The sequence below is a fragment of the Eurytemora carolleeae genome, unplaced genomic scaffold (assembly GCF_000591075.1).
Source record: "Eurytemora carolleeae unplaced genomic scaffold, Eaff_2.0 scaffold1097, whole genome shotgun sequence".
In the NCBI taxonomy this organism is placed as follows: domain Eukaryota; kingdom Metazoa; phylum Arthropoda; class Copepoda; order Calanoida; family Temoridae; genus Eurytemora; species Eurytemora carolleeae.
The window spans coordinates 48049-66207 of record NW_019397044.1 but is presented as its reverse complement, the minus strand read 5'-3'; the positions used below and the strand labels follow the sequence as shown (position 1 = coordinate 66207).

Here is an 18159-nt window from a genome sequence, read left to right as displayed (position 1 = left end):
AATTAGGCGTGCACCCAAAAAATTGGAAGATTTGAACCAAAAATGAAGGCAGGGCCCCCCCCCCCCTACATCAAATGTGCCAACTCCACCATCCCCTTTGCACAAAAATACAGAATGGAAAGAAAACCCCTAATTTTAGAGCTATTTTTCTTGAAGTGGATTTAATGTTTTTAACCAATAATGACAATAAAATAATTAAAGATGAAAATATGATATTCAATATTCATACCTAAGCTCTCCTGTAGAAGCCCCTAGTTCTCCACGTAAAGGCATTGTACATGATCTCTGCATATGACTAAAATATAAAAAATAATAAGCTTAATGTTTATGTAGAACTTGAAGAAGAATAGGCGTACGATGTACAATAATACATTAGTCTCCTTTAAAAGTTAAGAAAGGCTAGGGAATATATGTTTGTAATTAAAATAATTGTTTGAATGGGCATCATGCTTCTTTATAAATTACGTGCAGAAAACTTAAAAGGGCTAACATTCCTGTTTCAAAGCCAAGTGCCATGAGTGCCATCCATTAATACAAATGGGCAACACGTTTTCTATCAGAACAAATAAAGTCCCAAAATAAGGGAGATATTCTATTACAAACTTTTAAAATAAATGTAATGGAAATAATTACCCACCTGTTATTTTGAATATTCTGATTAGTGGGAGTTCTGAAGGGTTCACCCAGTACATCAGACATTGACATCGATCTATGGGTCAGCTCACTCCCCTGCACACATTACAATAAGTTAAAGGGATTGTTTTAAAATAATTAACTAATAAAAAGGACTGTGCTCTACCTTATCTCTGGTTGGAGTTCTAAATTCGTCTTCTGTGGGTTGTGTAAGAGCTCCTAAAGGATCATTTTGTGTGACGGGAACCTTAGATAAACTGGTTCTGCTAAACCCTTCCTACAATACAAAATACTTTAATTCAACTTACTTCTTTTACGAAAATTGCATTTTAATTAAAACTGTGAAACGAGTTTGAGAAAAAGATGAGAATTATTATTATTATTATTATTATTATTAACAATCAACCTACAGACAGAGTACAACGACCTGTTGGTTGAAATACAATGAAAATAGGGTTGAGAATAAATAAGCCGTTTTCTCCCCCCTTGGTCCATCTTAGAAACCCGAATGTAGTACTAATGCAACCATCTTATGGTTTTTAATACTGCAGTTCGGACTGAATAAGGTAGCATTTTAAAAGTGTGTGTACTTCATACTTTTATTAGAACTCGGGATGAGTGCAGAAATCGGTGACTAGGAAAATGCTGATTTTTGTGACTGGGCCGGGGAGTAAAGCATTGACAAACCTCTTTATCTGGAGAATGTTGTTTAGAAGATGCTCCTCCGTCAACATCATCTTCATCCATACTCTTCATTACCAATCCTTCATCTTCCTCCTCATCCTTCTCATCCCCACCTTCCTTCTCATCCGGTTTAAACAAGGATTTAGCAGCACCACTTTTTATAAGGTTGGGAAATTTATTCCTAAAATAAAAAAATGATCATTTGAAATTATTTGGTTTTGAGATCATGATTTATGATATTGTTCCAGATCATGGAAATTAACAGTTAGATTCTATGATCAAAATTAAATTTAGATTAAAAAAGATAAATCTAACTTAGATAAGATCAAGAAAAAACTGAANAAATCAAAATAAAACTTAAAATAAAACTGAAACTAAGGGCAAAATAAAACTGAAGCTAAAATCAAAATAAAACTTAAAGTTCCAAACTATTTTCAAGATTTATCTTACGTTAAAAAACCTTAAGTCTTGATTGACTCAAACTTAAACTTTATAATCCGTATATCGTTGCAACCTGGTTGTTTTGCCTCTTGTATTTGAAACCGTCAAATCTGCTCGATCAAAGTTTTAAACCATCAGGTTTCAAAGATATAAGAAGTAAATAATCTTAGGCAATTGTTACAGGGACAGTAATTTGTAGTGCCCCTCCATGCAAAGATGGCAATGCCTGATTTGTAACCTTTTAACTGAGTCCGATCACGTAGATATCCATTTTTTAGTTTCTTAAAACTGCTTATTTTCATTGACAATTTCTCTGTGAAAGGGACGCATTTCTTACTTTAAGAAGCAATGGACTCAGAAAATCGACGATATCTTCAATGTTTTTGATCAATTTAAGGTTTCGAGGGCTTCGTTGAAAATAGGGCATTGCCATCTTATCTTTGTCGGTCTCTATAACGTCTGCTTTTATTCTTAAACAGTCTGGTTTCTCTCAGATAGAGCTGGAGGTTGTTCTAACCTCTGAATAAGATCACAGAGGCTTGGTTGCTCTTCACTCTCTTCCAGCTTATTCAGCTCATCCTCCTTATCCTTGTACACCTCCCTGTAGTTGCTCTGGTTGTATCGGACCCTGAACATCATTATGCTGAGCCCCCTTGCAGAGAATTTTTTTGAATTTTAGTAGTATAATATAGTATAATATAGCGTTTTAGTGCCCTAAAAAGGTCAACTTCAAGCTCCCACTTAGAATTTATTTGTAAAATTTCTCTTCCCCCCTTTTTCCTTCCCTTCCCTCCTTAAACCTTCCCTCTTCCCCATTTTCCCCCTTTTCCTACCCTCTTCCCTTTTCCCTTCCTTCTTTCCCCCTTTTCCTACCCTCTTCCCTTTTCCCTTCCCTCTTCCCATTTTCCTTTCCTCTTCCCCTTTTCCTTTTTCTTCCCCTTTTCCTTCCCTCTTCCCCTTTTCCCTTCCCTCTTCCCCCTTTTTTCTTTTCCCTTTTCCCTTTTCCTGACAGAATCTAAGATGAAAATCAAACTGAATCCAAGATCAAAATCAAACTAAAACAAGAATCAAGAAAAAACTAAATGTAATAAATAAATAAAACTGAATGCAAGATCAAAATAAACTAAAACAAGAATCAAGAAAAAACTAAATCTAAGAACTAAATAAAACTGAATCTAAGATAAAATCAAACTGAATCCAAGTTCAAAATCAAACTGAATCCAAGATCAAAATCAAACTAAAACTAGAATCAAGGAAAAACTGAAAATAAAATTGAAACTCAGACCAAAATAAAACAGTAACCAAGATGAAAAATAAACTTTAACTAAAATCAAGGAAAAAAACGGGTTTAAGATCAAAATAGACAGTTTTTAAAGATATAAAATATAAATAAAATTGAATCAAGAAAAACTTGACTCGAAGATCGAAATAGAACAAGATGACAATAAATCTAAAACTGAGATCAAAATAACACTTAAATATGAAACTAAGACTATTTTCCAACTAATTTCATATTGTCAGCTAATCTAATTTCAAAACACTGAAATCTGGTTTAGGTTACCTAATATCTGTATATCTGACAAGCTGAGGTTTTGAGTCTCCTTCCCCTCCTTCCTTCTCCTCTCTTCCCTTCTCCTCTTCCTCCTCCTGTTCCAGTAATGGTTCTATTTCTTCTTTTTCCTCGTCTTCCTAAATTTATCAAAAGTTTTAAATTCATAATTTCTCATTTTTCTGAAGCAATTGTATTTTGACGCTTGGCAGCAAAATGAATAATTAAGTAAAATCAAAATTATGAATAATTGTGTAATATCAAAATTATGAATAATTGCGAAAATCAAAATTATGAATAATTGTGTAATATCCAAATTATGAATAATTGTGTAAAATCAAAATTATGAATAATTGTGTAAAATCAAAATTATGAATAATTGTGTAAAATCAAAATTATGAATAATTGTGTAAAATCAAAATTATGAACAATTGTGTAATATCAAAATTATGAATATTGCGTAAAATCAAAATTATGAATAATTGTGTAAAATCAAAATTATGAATAATTGTGTAAAATCAAAATTATTAACAATTGTGTAATTTAAAAATTATGAATAATTGTGTAAAATCGAAATTATGAATAATTCTGTAAAATCAAAATTATCAATAATTGTGTAAAATCAAAATTATCAATAATTGTGTAAAATCAAAATTATCAATAATTGTGTTAAATCAAAATTATCAATAATTGTTAAAAATCAAAATTATCAATAATTGTGTAAAATAAAAATTAATCCACGACTGTAAACTTCAAGGAAAAATTAAACAAATGTATTCATAACACTAAGGGGTTTTCAGATCTAATCCAATCTACAGATCCATCTTAACCCACTAAGTAAAATTCATTTTAAATTTTGGTGATGGTGATGTAGAGTAAAAAAGTAGATGTTAGTTAAACATTTATTGAAAATATATTTCGGTCTGGGTTGACCCTCGTCAGTTCTAACGATATAATAACCATCAAAATCGAGAAAAAAAATTTTAAAAACCACAAGAAAATAAACAAACAAAAAAGATTATTACAAAAAAGATTATTACAAAAAAATTGGGATGTCAAAAGGACAAAAGAGAAACGAACTCAGATTATGAGATGGAAAAAGATAATTTGCAAATATTTACTCTTAAAAAAATGTTTTAAAGACAATTATTATTCCTTGAGATTGTTTCTGTCAGGAAGATTAAGATGTATGTGTATAAAGTAATGATGGGGGTCAATCTAACTGACGAACTTTTACGTAAACCAAGGGGAGGGTGGGGCGGATTGTTTAAGGATGGGTAAATAACTTTTAAAGAATTGGACATAAATAATAATTTATTGTTTCGACAAAGTTCTTTTTTTTATACCTTAGGTTGGGGAGGTTTAACTATACTCAAACTCCGGGATCTTGTCATAGTTCTAGTCAGCTTGTCCTCACTAATAATTCAGAACATTATAAACTTGTCAAATCAGAATCCAGAACAAAAATCATAGATATATAAAGACAGTATTTAGAACAGCTGCCAGTGATAAGAACAGTATTCAGAACTGCTGTCAGTGATAAGACAGTATTAGAACAACAATCTTAGATATATAAAAACAGTATTCAGAACAGCTACCAGTGATAAGAACAGTATTCAGAACAGCTATCAGTTATAAGACAGTATTCAGAACAGTTATCAGTGATAAGAACAGTATTAGAACAGCAATCATAGATATATAAAGACAGTATCCAGAACAGCTATCAGTGATAAGACAGTATTAGAACAATAGTGATATATATATAAAGACAGTATTAGAACAGCAGTCATAGATATATAGAGACAGTATTCAGAACACCTATCATTGATTAGAACAATATTCAGAACAGCAATCATGGATAAAGACAGTATCTAGAACAGCAAGTTAAGAACAGTATACAGAACAACTATCAGTGATAAGACCGTATTTAGAACAGCAATCATAGATATAGACAGTATTTTTAACAGCAATCAGAGTTAGGCACAGAATTTGGAACAGGATTCATAGAAAAAGACAGTATTAAGAACAGGAATCAGAGTTAAGAACAATATTCAGAATGTCAATCATAGATTAGAACAATATTATGAACAGCAACCAGAGTTAAGATCAATATTCAGACCAGGAAACATAGATAAAAGCAGTATTACGAACAGGAATCAGAGTTAAGAATAAAAGTGGCAACTTTCCAAGTCGGTCCAAGCCGCAGCGCTCGGTCCCTCGCCTGTTCTAGTCGAAGCGCTCGGCCCCTAGTCTGTTCTAATCGCTGCGCTCGGTTACCTATCCCATCTTAGCTGCAGCGATCAGCCCCTATTGCATCCGGGAAATTGCACATTTGTGAAGGTGCCACTTACACCTTTAGAAGTTAGAACAGCTATCAGAGATATGAACAGCATTCAATACCGCAATGTTTGTTATTATTATTATAATGTTTGTATTCCTGGCTATTGTGTTCAGTTGACCGTTGTTGTCCAGCTCTTGAGAAGAGGCGGGATCAATATTCCCCGCCCCCTCCTTCTTCTCCTTCTCTCCAGTATCAACATTATCCGCTGTAGGAGCTGTATCCTGGCTGTCTAGACTTAGCTGTGATACAGATTCCTCCAGTTTACGAAACGACTTCCCAGACTTAAGTAAAAAAGTACATCAAGAAAACATCACAGGGGAAATATACAGGGTGTCCCACATCAAATTAGACCGTGTCAATGGGTCTAAATTACAATTTGAGGGACAAATCAGAAAATTTAGGAAGAATCAATCAATTTGAAAAATTTAATAAGGCTAAAAGAAATTTTTTTTTGCAGAAAATGCTAGATTTTTCGAGTATTATGTGCGAATTTTTACGTTAAAGATTGGAGATAATCTAATATGATATGGGACGCTCTGTATAAAAACATAAATCCACTTTATTAACCGCCAGAGATTTGAACAAAAAACAGGCGTTTGGCGCCACTTTACAGCTTTTAAATTTTTATCATTTTTTCCATGTAACACAATACTTTCCAAAACCAGAAATATTAAAACGTTGAGGTCTTTTCTAAACCAACTTTTCTATTTACTTTTTGATAAAAATCACCTGTTTAAACAACCAAACTGCGGTCAAAACATTTCTGAAATTATAAACTCTATGAGATGGAATAAAAAGCTAACAAAATAGAAATAATCTTACGAAAATAGGTTGAAATAAACGATTTTCTTTTTAGACATATCTAAAATCGATATGCGTTCATAAACATTTGGCGTAGAAATAGAGAATGCACCTTGAGTAATTAAGTTCTTTCCGCAGAAATATGATAACAGAAAACGAGAAACTTGAGCTATAAAATATTTGTAGATTTAAATCTTCTGAGGATACCCCCCCCCCCCCTCCCTTTGACCAGGTCCCACCCGTTCCCTCCGAATTCCCGTTCACCCAGGTGTTTCTCAAACTACTCTCCCTCCGATACCCTCCTCCCCCAAGTGCCTCCGAAATATGTTGACCTGAGTTTGTTCCAATGAAGTTGTGAACTATTTGCGATTCCCTGGGGCCACTCACTCTCCAGCACAGCCTTGTTGTAGTAACCATAGGTTACTGCGTTAGGATGCACGCCACATCTAGATGGAGCAATCAATCAACCAATCAATCAATCAATCAAATCAAATAGTTTCCCCTATTTTAGCAAGAAAAAAGTCTATTATGCTGTGCGTGAACGTTCCTTGGTTCCTAATTTTTTTCCAATTAAAAAGGGGGGTTAAAAAATGTGCACCTCTCAAAATCTCTTGTTACCTTTTCATCTCGAAAAGAAGTTTGACTGCTAGGACGGGTTGACTGTATATACCACAGAGTTGCATCATCACCCTGTAACAGATCTCATCTACAGGGTGAAGACGGAGCCTCTGCATCCTCTGAATGATACTGTATCCGCTCCGTAGAGTAGAGATAGATCCTTCAGCCTGTATATACAGATATTCATGCTAACCATCTTTATATATATAAAACATTGTATGCAAAAAATACTATGTTTTTCGAGTATTATGTTCGTATTTTAGGGTTAAAGCTTGGAGACAATCCAATACTTTTCAAGCAGTCGTGTATATTTTTTTTTAATTACACCCCCACCAGGGTAAAAAATGATTTTTGACGATCTGAAAAAAAAATTGAACATGAAAATGAAAGTTTTTCTCATTCTTTTTAATACTTATTCTTCAACAAATAATTTGTTTTACCCTACAAATCCTTAATTTCCCCCAATTCAGCAGATAAAATACCAAAATTAATTTTGGTGCTCCTACTAAACAACATACTTCTGGAGGCAAAAATTATTTTCAAAGGGGAGGGGAATGTTTTTCGAAAAAATATTCACCCCTGTATAATTTTATAAAACTTTCAACATAGTTTTTTTGAAGAAATGCGTTAAATGATCTTTCCTTTAGAACCATGGCAGGCAGGGTTAGGTACCATAGAGAGTAGGAGGTAGCAAGCATACACTTGGACCACAGCAGGGGTACCTCGGCATGCTTCTGGGCTACACGTACTGCAGATCGGATTTCCTGAAATATTAAAACCCTTTCATTGCGAGCAGTACTTAGGATCCGGATCTGTTGGATCCGCAAAATTTTGCTTCCTGGATCCGGATCTACGGATCCGGATCCAAGGGTCAAAATATCAACAGCAAACTGCAAAAAAAATCTTCTGTTCTCAAAACCCTCAAAAGTCTGAAATGTTGAAAAAAAGATATTATCAAAAATTTCCATATTGCTGTAAGGTTCATCAAGTTTTAGCATAAATAAATATCTCAAAGAAATGTTCATGACCTGGATCTAGATCCATTTTTTTTCAGTGAAGAATGGATACCTAAGCACTGATTGCAAGAATACCAATAAGGATTTGATCATTCTTTAATAGGCATAGAAATTGAGAACCTTCAATTTTTCAAGAATTAATTTTTTAAGATTAGGAGAACATTGAAAAAATAAACAACTGACAAATTGTCTCCTCCTTTTCATACGATTTCTACAAAGTTTACCCTATTTTACTAATTCATAGAAATCTAGAAAACCCCCTACAACTTTTAAAGAAATGACAGAAAATGGGGTTATATGGAGTAAACGGGTAGATAAAAAAGAAAGGTCGGAAAGAAAGACTACAGCTGGAAAAACGAGGGGGGCAAATGAAAAAGAAGAGGATAAAAAGGTGGGAGAAGGTGACCACCCTTGGAATGAAGATACAATAAAATAATCAAACCTGTTTAGTACGTTTAGCAACGCTGGACGGAGTTTGGAACGGGTTCGGATTACTAGAAAATGTATCATCTCCTCCGGCTCCGGGTGCTGAACCTGATCCTCCGACGTGATCGGGTTCCGGAGAAGGAGAAAGGAACAAACTGTGATCAAGTTTGTCCAGGGTAGAATACTTGTACTCAACTCCTAAATAATAGTTTCTATTCAGGTTTAACCAGAATAGATGAGACAACTATACGACTGAACACAATTTGTTCAGTCTCTTTCCTTCAAACCATGATTTCCTACAACTGTAACCTTGTTTCTTTTCTGTCAAATTATTCCGTTTATCCATTGCATTGAAGACTTTTTTGAGACTAAACCCCAAATTTAACCGTCCCATCGTAAAATTCAGAGACTTTCATGTCGCGATTAAATTAATATCCTTCATGGGGTTGTGGGTACTTGGGAGGAGGGAGAATTGCTCCTATTACCAGCAGCAGTCGGAAAAAATCTGATATGAAACCAAATATCTATCTATCTAGAGGGACAAGTATGTAACCTCTAGGACTACAGACTGTAATCAGTGTGCAGCACCATGCGGCCTATTGTTTTCTTTAAACGATTTACCTGATTTTGATATTTTGATAGAGAGTTGATTGTATGTATACCTGGTGGAAGATCTGTAGAGTCTGGGGGTAGAATATATATTGTTGTATCACTCTGTACTCCCTCCCAGTCTAGGAGACGACCATCCTCACCTCGACTCAATCTAACAAAACCGTTAGGGACGTTACAAAATGTAGGATAACCGGTTCGGGTAATATGTGTAGTGGACCCCCATTCATAATTCCCCCATTCTTGTGAAAGAATGATATTCTGTGCTTCAATAAGGCAAATCTTTAATATAAATACCTTTCTGGTTCTTTTAACAATATCCCCCCCCCCCACACAATTCACCGATTGAAATGATAATATATTCCCAAGTTCTGACCTTTATAAAAAATAAGAGGGGGAGAGGGGTCCAAAATAACTAAAAGAGGATGGATTTAAATGATTTCCTACCTGTCAACACACTCATCAAAGAAAGCCAAGCTCTGATTGACGTCAGATACAAAACTGCATTCTTCAATAAACTGGAGAAAACAAAATATTTCATAAATTGATATCAGGGAAAACAACTTAAATTTTTCCCACCAGTTTGTGATGCAAAAATCAATTCGAGACCATAACTTTTAAATCTGAACACTGTGACTTCAACCTTTTGGCTCTTTTTGAGGCGTTCAACCCAAATTTAAAAGTTTGTGCACTGAAGATTGATTAATGATTTCAGTCGCTAAAACAGTTGGCAATCTTATTCCAAAAGTTCGAACCTCTGATAGTTAAAAAACTATTCTAGAGATGACTCTACGGAATTTATATTGTCTGTATCCTCATATTCATGATTCTCTGCAACTATAAACGTCTTTCTTTCTTTACTCATTTCTAAAACCATTTAAAGACCATATTCAAGGCAAAAGACATAATCTAAACTTAAGATTATCAATCATCATATTGGAAGAGTTTTAAGTCGTCTTTACAGTCTCATCCTTTGTGGGTAACACTGTATGAACAATTTTTCAGAATATAGAAGTTTTATGATTTCATTAACATAAAAAGTTAAGAAAGAGGTTGGTTCAAGAATAAATAAAAACCCCAAAAATGGTGGTTATAAAGGTTTGACAGATATCGCGATTAGATCAATATCCTTCAGGGGGTTTTGGGTACTGGGTAATGGGTATACTTGTGTGCAACCTCTAAGAACTACAATCCCACAGACCGATAAGAAATAATATGAAATCTGATAAGAAATTAAAATGGAAACCCCGCAACAACAATATTTGTTGATAAAATAATTTTGTTTCCTTTGTAAAGAGCTGCGTGTTCATCAGATGACTGAAACAAAGGAAACATAAATAGAAAATATTGATTAATAATACTGAATAGTTTTAGTTAAAGTTTAATTATAGTAAATACATACAAGTTTCTTATTTTTTCGCTTAATTTGTTGTTATAAAACCCTGGAACTTACTCGTAGAAAGGATGGAATTGTTTATCTCTTGATTTGATAAAATTGTCTCTATCAAACAAATTCCTAACATCTGTTACCCCCGCTGTCGGAGCTCTGGTAATTGGTAACAGATGCTGTCTGTAGCCTCCCAATACACCTGGACAAAGAACACAGTTAGAAAGTGGGAAAACAGTACATTTACTAGTTTTTACAATTTTATTTTTAAAGAAAAAACCTTAATGTAAAATTTGCTGTGTGACTAGCTTTTAAAATTTTCATTGTAGGATCTTAACATTGTGCATAGTTTAAATTGTCCTTTCGTGTCAACCTTGATTATATATATATCTATATATAAATTTGGCTTGTCTGTTTGTCTGTCTGTCTGTTTGTTTGTTTGTTTGTGTGTATCCAATAAACGTCAAAACGGCTGAACCGATCGGGCCCAAATTTTTTGTGGGACATCTAGGGACCCCAGGGAAGGTTTATGAAAAATAAAAATTTCAAATATTTGTCTCCATCAAAATTCGATCGTCATTAAATTTTTAAAAATTTTGAAAATCCGCGAAATTTTTTGTGAAAATCCGCGAATTATTTTTGTTTTGTTTTACGATGTACACAAAGAGAACATGTTCACAATTAATTTAACAAAAGATATATATATATATCTTTTGTTAAATTATTGGAACTTAAGTGAAAAAAACAGCAAGAAAAGAGATGAGTAAAAAACTATAAAATAAAATAAAAACATTGTTTGTATCGTAGCGTATGAACTTACCAGCCATGAAGTGAAGAAAAGCTTCTTGAATTTCTACAAAAGAAAACACAAACTTTGTTTAAATAATTGAAAACTGTTTGAAAGTGTAAAAAATAAAATTTAAAAAGGCAAATTATTTTGTATTATGTCTTAAAAAATTGAGCTGAATCTGTAAAACAGGATCTCAATGCAAAACAGGGAAGTAAAAAAAAAACATTTTTTTCGGGCACACTAAAATATACTTCTTTAGTTAAAATAGATAACCTGAGGCCGAATTTAAAGAATTTGAGACGCGGCTCAAACATGGTTCGTTCCACTTAAAATTGTGTTTAGTGTTTCGAGATTTGAGCGGGCGCTCTATTGAAACCGGTTTTTGTCGGTTCAGCGACGCGGTTCAAATTCTTTAAAATCGGCCTCAGGTTATTTAAAGTGAAGTCGGAACCTTTAAATAATAATCCATTCAAAGAGCACAAATCAGTGTGGTCAGACGATTTAAGCTAATTCCTTTCTATTAGCACTTAAAATGCTAATAGATTCAGCTACTTTAACTGAATAAGCACTTAATCGTATAAATGAATAGTTTCTGCTGAAGATATCGAGTTAAAAGTTCCGATATCTGATTCAAAAAAAAGTGCAAGCATGAGTGTCCCTAATTCTAAATCCAGTTCCTTCTCCCGGAGCTTAAATTCAAAATCAAGTTCTCCGTCGTCACTCGTCATCTCCAGCTCTTGGGCTAATCTAAATATATAACTGTTCATCTAGAGTTCATGTCGTGGGTCGCCGCAGTGCTTAGAATCCATTTAATTTTGATGCGGATCCTGATCCTGGATCCGCCTTGAATAAAACCGAATACGGATCCAGGTCATGAATATTTTTTGAAGATTTAATGATTTTTTTTAACAAACTAGAAAATTTAAAACAATTTTTCTTATTGATGAACTTTTCAGAGATTGGGAAATTTTGCAATTTGGGTCTTCAGAACAAAAACTCCGTTTTTAAAGTTTTTGGTTGATATTTTCCTCCTTTGATCCAGATCCATAGACCAGCATGTTTTTGTGGTTCCTTACCACTGAATGTCGGGTTCCATTTGAGATCAATTAATCCTATTAATCTATTTTTCATTCTTGTTGTTCACATTTTTGTCAGTTAAAATTATTTAACCCCATTACTCTATTCAATTCATGAAACTAGGGAGGTGTCCAAAAGCTCCTTGACAATTCCTTCTAGGTTACGGCTTTTCAGCCTGACATAGTTTAAACCTAACGTCGGACACACGACCAAATTTGAGCCATGTCACCGGTCCCATTCAATTTGTGAGCTAATTGCCAAACAAATGTATTACACCCAAAAAGGGATTCTTAAAATGATCCTGAAAACTATCTAATTAAAGGGAATAAATGCGTACTTTTCAGTGACTCTCCATTCAGAGAGTGGCACTTTTAACAGTAATTATGAGGAAGAAATATATCTCCTTTACTGAGACAAAGAATTGAAGGTTACAGTTGTGAATTAGACAAAGAACTCTATGAGATGTGAGGTAAAGTCTTATCTAAAACCCTAACTCAAAAATTAAATTATTTATTCTAACTATCTACAAATCCAATATGAGACAAACAACTCGATGAGATGTGAAGTAAGTTCTTATCTAAAACCCTAACTCAAAAATTAAATTATATATACTAACTATCTACAAATCCAATATGATTCTTCATAAACATCATACATCAATGAAACATGATTGCTAACCAGGCCAAACATGACTTTTATCCTTTAGTTGAGAAGGTACGTGGTTTATGCTTTACCATAATAAATAAATATTACCTACTGTACTGGTGGCACTTATCCTCAAGTATAACTAGAGTGTTCCTCAGTATCCTGGCAGGTTTCCTGGGCAGAATATTCAGCCCGAGCTCGAGCTTCTTCGCGGTGTCGCTGAGGCTGATCGTGTTAGTGTCCAAGTCCACAGCGTTCACGTCGGACGGAAGCTCATACAGATCAAAGAATCTAAAAGGGGAAATCTTTTAAAAAATGTATAGTAACCTAGTACCTGGTATCTAAACCTATCCTAGTACCTGGTATCTAAACCTATCCTAGTACCTGGTATCTAAACCTATCCTAGTATCTAGTATCTAAACCTATCCTAGTACCTGGTATCTAAACCTTTCCTAGTCACCTGGTAACTCAACCTATCCTACTACCTGGTATCTAAACCTATCCTACTACCTGGTATCTAAACCTATCCTTCTACCTGGTATCTAAACATATCCTAGTACCTGGTATCTAAACCTATCCTAGTACCTGGTATCTAAACCTATCCTAGTACCTGGTATCTAAACCTATGACGAATGGAAAGGGAGCTGAGATAAAATCAGATTTCCCAACCGGACACAGGGGTATGTAGGGGCACTGCCAGGTAAACGGAAATATTATCTAAAAATAAAATAGAATTGGAATTTTTTATGAAACATTCCACATTCTTCCCAGTTTCTCGTCCGAGCCACATTGAAATTCTCGTCCTTCCCACTGATAGAGATGCTTATTTGTACAACATCGTTTATAGAGCTTACTCCCTGTTTTACCAATTAAAAAATTGCTTGGACAAACTTCGTATTTTTTTTGCCCTTAAGTCGCCAGATTATCAAAATATATTTTTATCTGCAAGGTTTGGACATTTAACAAAAATAATATTGTAAGGACGAGGATTTTGAGGTGGCTCGAGCGAGAAAATGATGAGAATGTGGCTCGGATGAGATATTGTTGTGGTTGGCCTTCCTCCCCTCGTTGTTGAATAAATTGTATATATATAAATAACCCTTCACCTGCATCATAGCTTCAGCTACAGCAGTCAGTAGATTAGATCTGGACAATACATTCATCTAATCTATATAATAAAACAAAACATTTGTATATATATGTTGCGTACAGCCGACCAAACGACTGGACCGATAGGGCTGAATTTTTTTGTGGACACTCATGGGTGGCCGGGGGGTGTTATAGGATAAAAAATCTATTTTTTTCTTCCAAATTTTTGTTTTCAAATGTTTTCCCAAAAAATTTTATCCACGGGCAATGCCGGGCCCTCTAGCTAGTAATTAATAAACTAAATAGACTGTGTGTAAACTTGAAACTTTATTCAAATTATGAGTTTCATCTCAGAACTTGCAAACATTCTACTTTTTAAAATCATTTAATTCTATTTTTTACTTTAATTACTGTTTTAGACACAAAGAAAGACTGTTGTAAATTTAAATGAACCTATATTTAAAAAGAGGAATTCCTGATCCCAGCAGTACCCTAAAATCCTTGATTTGAACAATAATGTGGAAGATAACACCGTTTGCTAACTTAAAAAGCGTTAAATTCTGTTAATTTTTCCATTGTTTCTAAAGAAAAAAATGCACAACTTAAGTTTTTCACATTTGCAGAGAAACCACAAATGAAATTATATATAAACAGGCTTTTATGTATTTCAACTTTTATCTGTGGCTTTAGCTGTGAGCATCTTCTCTTTGTACATTATAAAACAAAAACAAAATAGTTTGAGGATTTCATAATATTTTTTGCCGCTTTTTCAAAATTTTACAAAAATAAAAAACTTTTGAACACACATTTTTGAAGTTTTGATCATTAACAAACCTTCCCTGGGGTCACGTGAGGGCTCAATCGGTTTAGTCGTTTTGACGTTTATTGGATACAAACAAATAAACAAATGAACAGACACCCACACAAATAAAATGTATTTATACTAGGCTTTTAGGGCGCTTCGCGCCCATCTTCTATTTAAACTGTGAACATGTTCTTTTTGTTTACATTTTAAAAAAAAATTCGCGGATTTTCAGGAATTTAAATCTTTTTTACAAAATTAAAAACCTTTAAAACACATTTTTAAAAAAAATTTTATCATTCATAAACCTTCCCTGTGGTCCGTGATGTCCCACAAAAATTTGGGCTCGATCGGATCAGCCGTTTTGACGTTTATTGGATACAAACAAACAGACAGACAGACAGGCCATATTTATATATAGATAGATATTTAACTTTTTTATATACATTTTAAATAATGAATGTATTCCTGAGAGAATGAATAAGGATCTTCTGTTCTGTGAGTGCTAGTAGAAGGAGTAGGGCGGAGTTATCAGGACCGAGAGTAGAGATTAAATCACGGAACTTAGCTCCGGATCTAAAATATTTATATTTTTCAGAATCTTCCCAAAAATAGTAGCTTCTCTCCCCCCCCCCAAAAAAAAATATTTCCGCATTTTTTTTCACCATGTTAGCAGATTTTCCCAATATTAGCAATTTCCCCAATAATAACTGATCTCTGCCCAAAATGGCCGATTTCCCTCCAAATAAGCAAATTTTTCATGAATATAAAAACAAATTTAATAATGCCAACACACACACTATATATATGCGCGAAGAGCTTTATCATAAAGTTTATTTCAAATAAACTCACTTGTCTCCAAGTTGTTTTCTTATCCAATAATAAAATCAATATAATTTTCCTATCCAATTTTAACATCAATATAATAACTAAAAACAACAAATCAAAAAAAATAAAATCAAATAAATAATCAAAAAGTTTAAATCGATTAACCAACAATGGGATTAGAAATAAAATAAATAATGACTTTACAATTCAACTTTTTATAAGAGTATTTGAGAAAAATAAGAGGGATAAAGGATATTGAACGGCACCAAATTTACAGCTGATAAATCTATTAATCGATTCTTACTTGGCCCGGAGAAGTCCCGGATTTGTTCAAACTACATTAAAAATAAAGTGATACAATTAATCAATTAAAAACGGGAATTTGAGAAACTTAAACTTTTAATTATCCGATCGACTAATCAGCGTAATAATTAACCAATCATGAACTTATTGATCAATGATCATTGATTGAGTGATTAGTGGTTGATTGATTGATTACCTGGGAAGAGGAAGCTCTTGTGCCTGATATAAAGCAATCCTATCAGTCTTGGATAATTGAACCAGGATACGGGGTCGTTCAGGACTAAATATTTAGATATGCACAATGTGAGTACGGGGTCGTTCAGGACTAAATATTTAGATATGTACAAATGTGAATACGGGGTCGTTCAGGACTAAATATTTAGATATGTACAATGTGAATACGGGGTTGTTCAGGACTAAATATTAAGATATGTACAATGTGAGTATGGGGTCGTTCAGGACTAAATATTTAGATATGTACAATGTGAATACGGGGTCGTTCAGGACTAAATATTTAGATATGTACAATGTGAATACGGGGTTGTTCAGGACTANGGGGGGGGGGGGCTATCCTATCCCATCTCATCCTCTATCCCTTCCTATCCCATCTCATACTACCGGATCTCATCCCATTCAATCAAACCCCGTCCCATTCTCATCCAATCCGATCCAATCCCCACCCCATCCCATCTCTCCAACGGTATCTCGTAAGGACCCATCAGAACTCGTTTATACAAGAAGAAAAGAAATTTCTCAAATGCCTCAAAAAACGGCCATCGCGACAGGAAACACATGCACTTTTTAGCCAGAACTCGGCGCTCAGACGAGCTCTTCCAATCGGCCAGCTTTAACTGCGTTTTCTGCGCGTCAGTCAGTTTCGATTCAGGATAATCTTCATAGAAGGAGATTACGCTTCCATACACCCTGAATATAAAATATTGAAGTTTCTGTAAAAAGTACTGTATGATGTACTGTCTAATGTACTGTCTAATGTACTGTCTAATGTACTGTCTAATGTACTGTCTAATGTACTGTCTAATGTACTGTATAATGTGCTGCATAATGTACTGTATAGTGTACCGTAAAATGTACTGTATAAGGTTCTGTATATAATGTACTGTCTAATGTACTGTCTAATGTACTGTCTAATGTACTGTCTAATGTACTGTCTAATGTACTGTCTAATGTACTGTCTAATGTACTGTATAATGTACTGTCAAATGTACTGTCTAATGTACAGTATAATGTACTGTATAACGTAATGTATAAGGTACTGTATAATGTACTGTCTAATGTACTGTCTAATGTACTGTCTAATGTACTTCTAATGTACTGTCTAATGTACTGTCAAATGTACTGTCAAATGTACTGTCAAATGTACTGTATAATGTACTGTCTAATGTACTGTCTAATGTACTGTCTAATGTACTGTATAATGTGCTGCATAATGTACTGTATAGTGTACCGTAAAATGTACTGTATAAGGTTCTGTATATTGTACTGCATAATTTACTGTATAATGTACCGTAAAATGCACTGTATAATGTACTGTATAATTTACTGGGTTTTATCTTTATTAAGTCAGCTACCCCATGACAGTCAATGAAATGGATTTTCTTAAAATTTAAGACTGCTGTGACCTCAGGTTACTGAGTTATAGTCTCGAGGCAATTTTCGGCCTGACCTCGCATGCTTTAATTGGTTGTAACTTTTTTGTTAATTCCACATCAAGCTAATTTTAACGCCATTTTTTTACTACTTACTAAAAAATTAAATTATAATATTACTTTTTACAAATTGCATATGCTTAGAAATTGTATTTATATTTCTTGACCTCGACTTGTTTATGAGGGTCTCCTCCAATTTCGCAATTTTTTTTTTAAGAGATTCCCTACTCCAAAAACTGGCTGAGTTCATAAAGAATCACCCTACTGTATAATGTCCTGTATAATTTCCTATATAACGTCCTATATAATGTCGTGTAAACTGTCCTGTATAATGTCCTATATACTGTCCTGTATAATGTCCTATATACTGTCGTGTATACTGTCCTGTATAATGTCCTATATAATGTCCTGTATAATGTCCTGTATAATGTCCTGTATAATGTCCTATATAAT

At 33.9% G+C, this 18159-nt stretch overlaps 1 protein-coding gene across 1 annotated transcript in view; it reads right to left on the bottom strand.

The window, feature by feature from the left end:
• Window positions 1–18159, bottom strand: part of LOC111711372 (DENN domain-containing protein 4C) — a 34911-nt gene that overhangs the window by 13344 nt on the left and 3408 nt on the right. The window contains exons 6-30 of the mRNA XM_023485713.1: window positions 17724–17731; window positions 16658–16963; window positions 16236–16325; window positions 15377–15484; window positions 14124–14163; window positions 13628–13734; window positions 13126–13308; window positions 11954–12042; window positions 11326–11358; window positions 10572–10707; window positions 10405–10435; window positions 9566–9636; window positions 9172–9272; window positions 8526–8707; window positions 7709–7831; window positions 7068–7234; window positions 6782–6895; window positions 6378–6411; window positions 5745–5929; window positions 4654–4723; window positions 3320–3447; window positions 1321–1498; window positions 800–910; window positions 638–729; window positions 230–295 (exon numbers count right to left, since the gene is read on the bottom strand). Coding sequence (XP_023341481.1) covers window positions 230–295; window positions 638–729; window positions 800–910; window positions 1321–1498; window positions 3320–3447; window positions 4654–4723; window positions 5745–5929; window positions 6378–6411; window positions 6782–6895; window positions 7068–7234; window positions 7709–7831; window positions 8526–8707; window positions 9172–9272; window positions 9566–9636; window positions 10405–10435; window positions 10572–10707; window positions 11326–11358; window positions 11954–12042; window positions 13126–13308; window positions 13628–13734; window positions 14124–14163; window positions 15377–15484; window positions 16236–16325; window positions 16658–16963; window positions 17724–17731 — 2753 coding nt within the window. The remainder of the gene's footprint in view (window positions 1–229; window positions 296–637; window positions 730–799; window positions 911–1320; window positions 1499–3319; window positions 3448–4653; window positions 4724–5744; window positions 5930–6377; window positions 6412–6781; window positions 6896–7067; window positions 7235–7708; window positions 7832–8525; window positions 8708–9171; window positions 9273–9565; window positions 9637–10404; window positions 10436–10571; window positions 10708–11325; window positions 11359–11953; window positions 12043–13125; window positions 13309–13627; window positions 13735–14123; window positions 14164–15376; window positions 15485–16235; window positions 16326–16657; window positions 16964–17723; window positions 17732–18159) is intronic.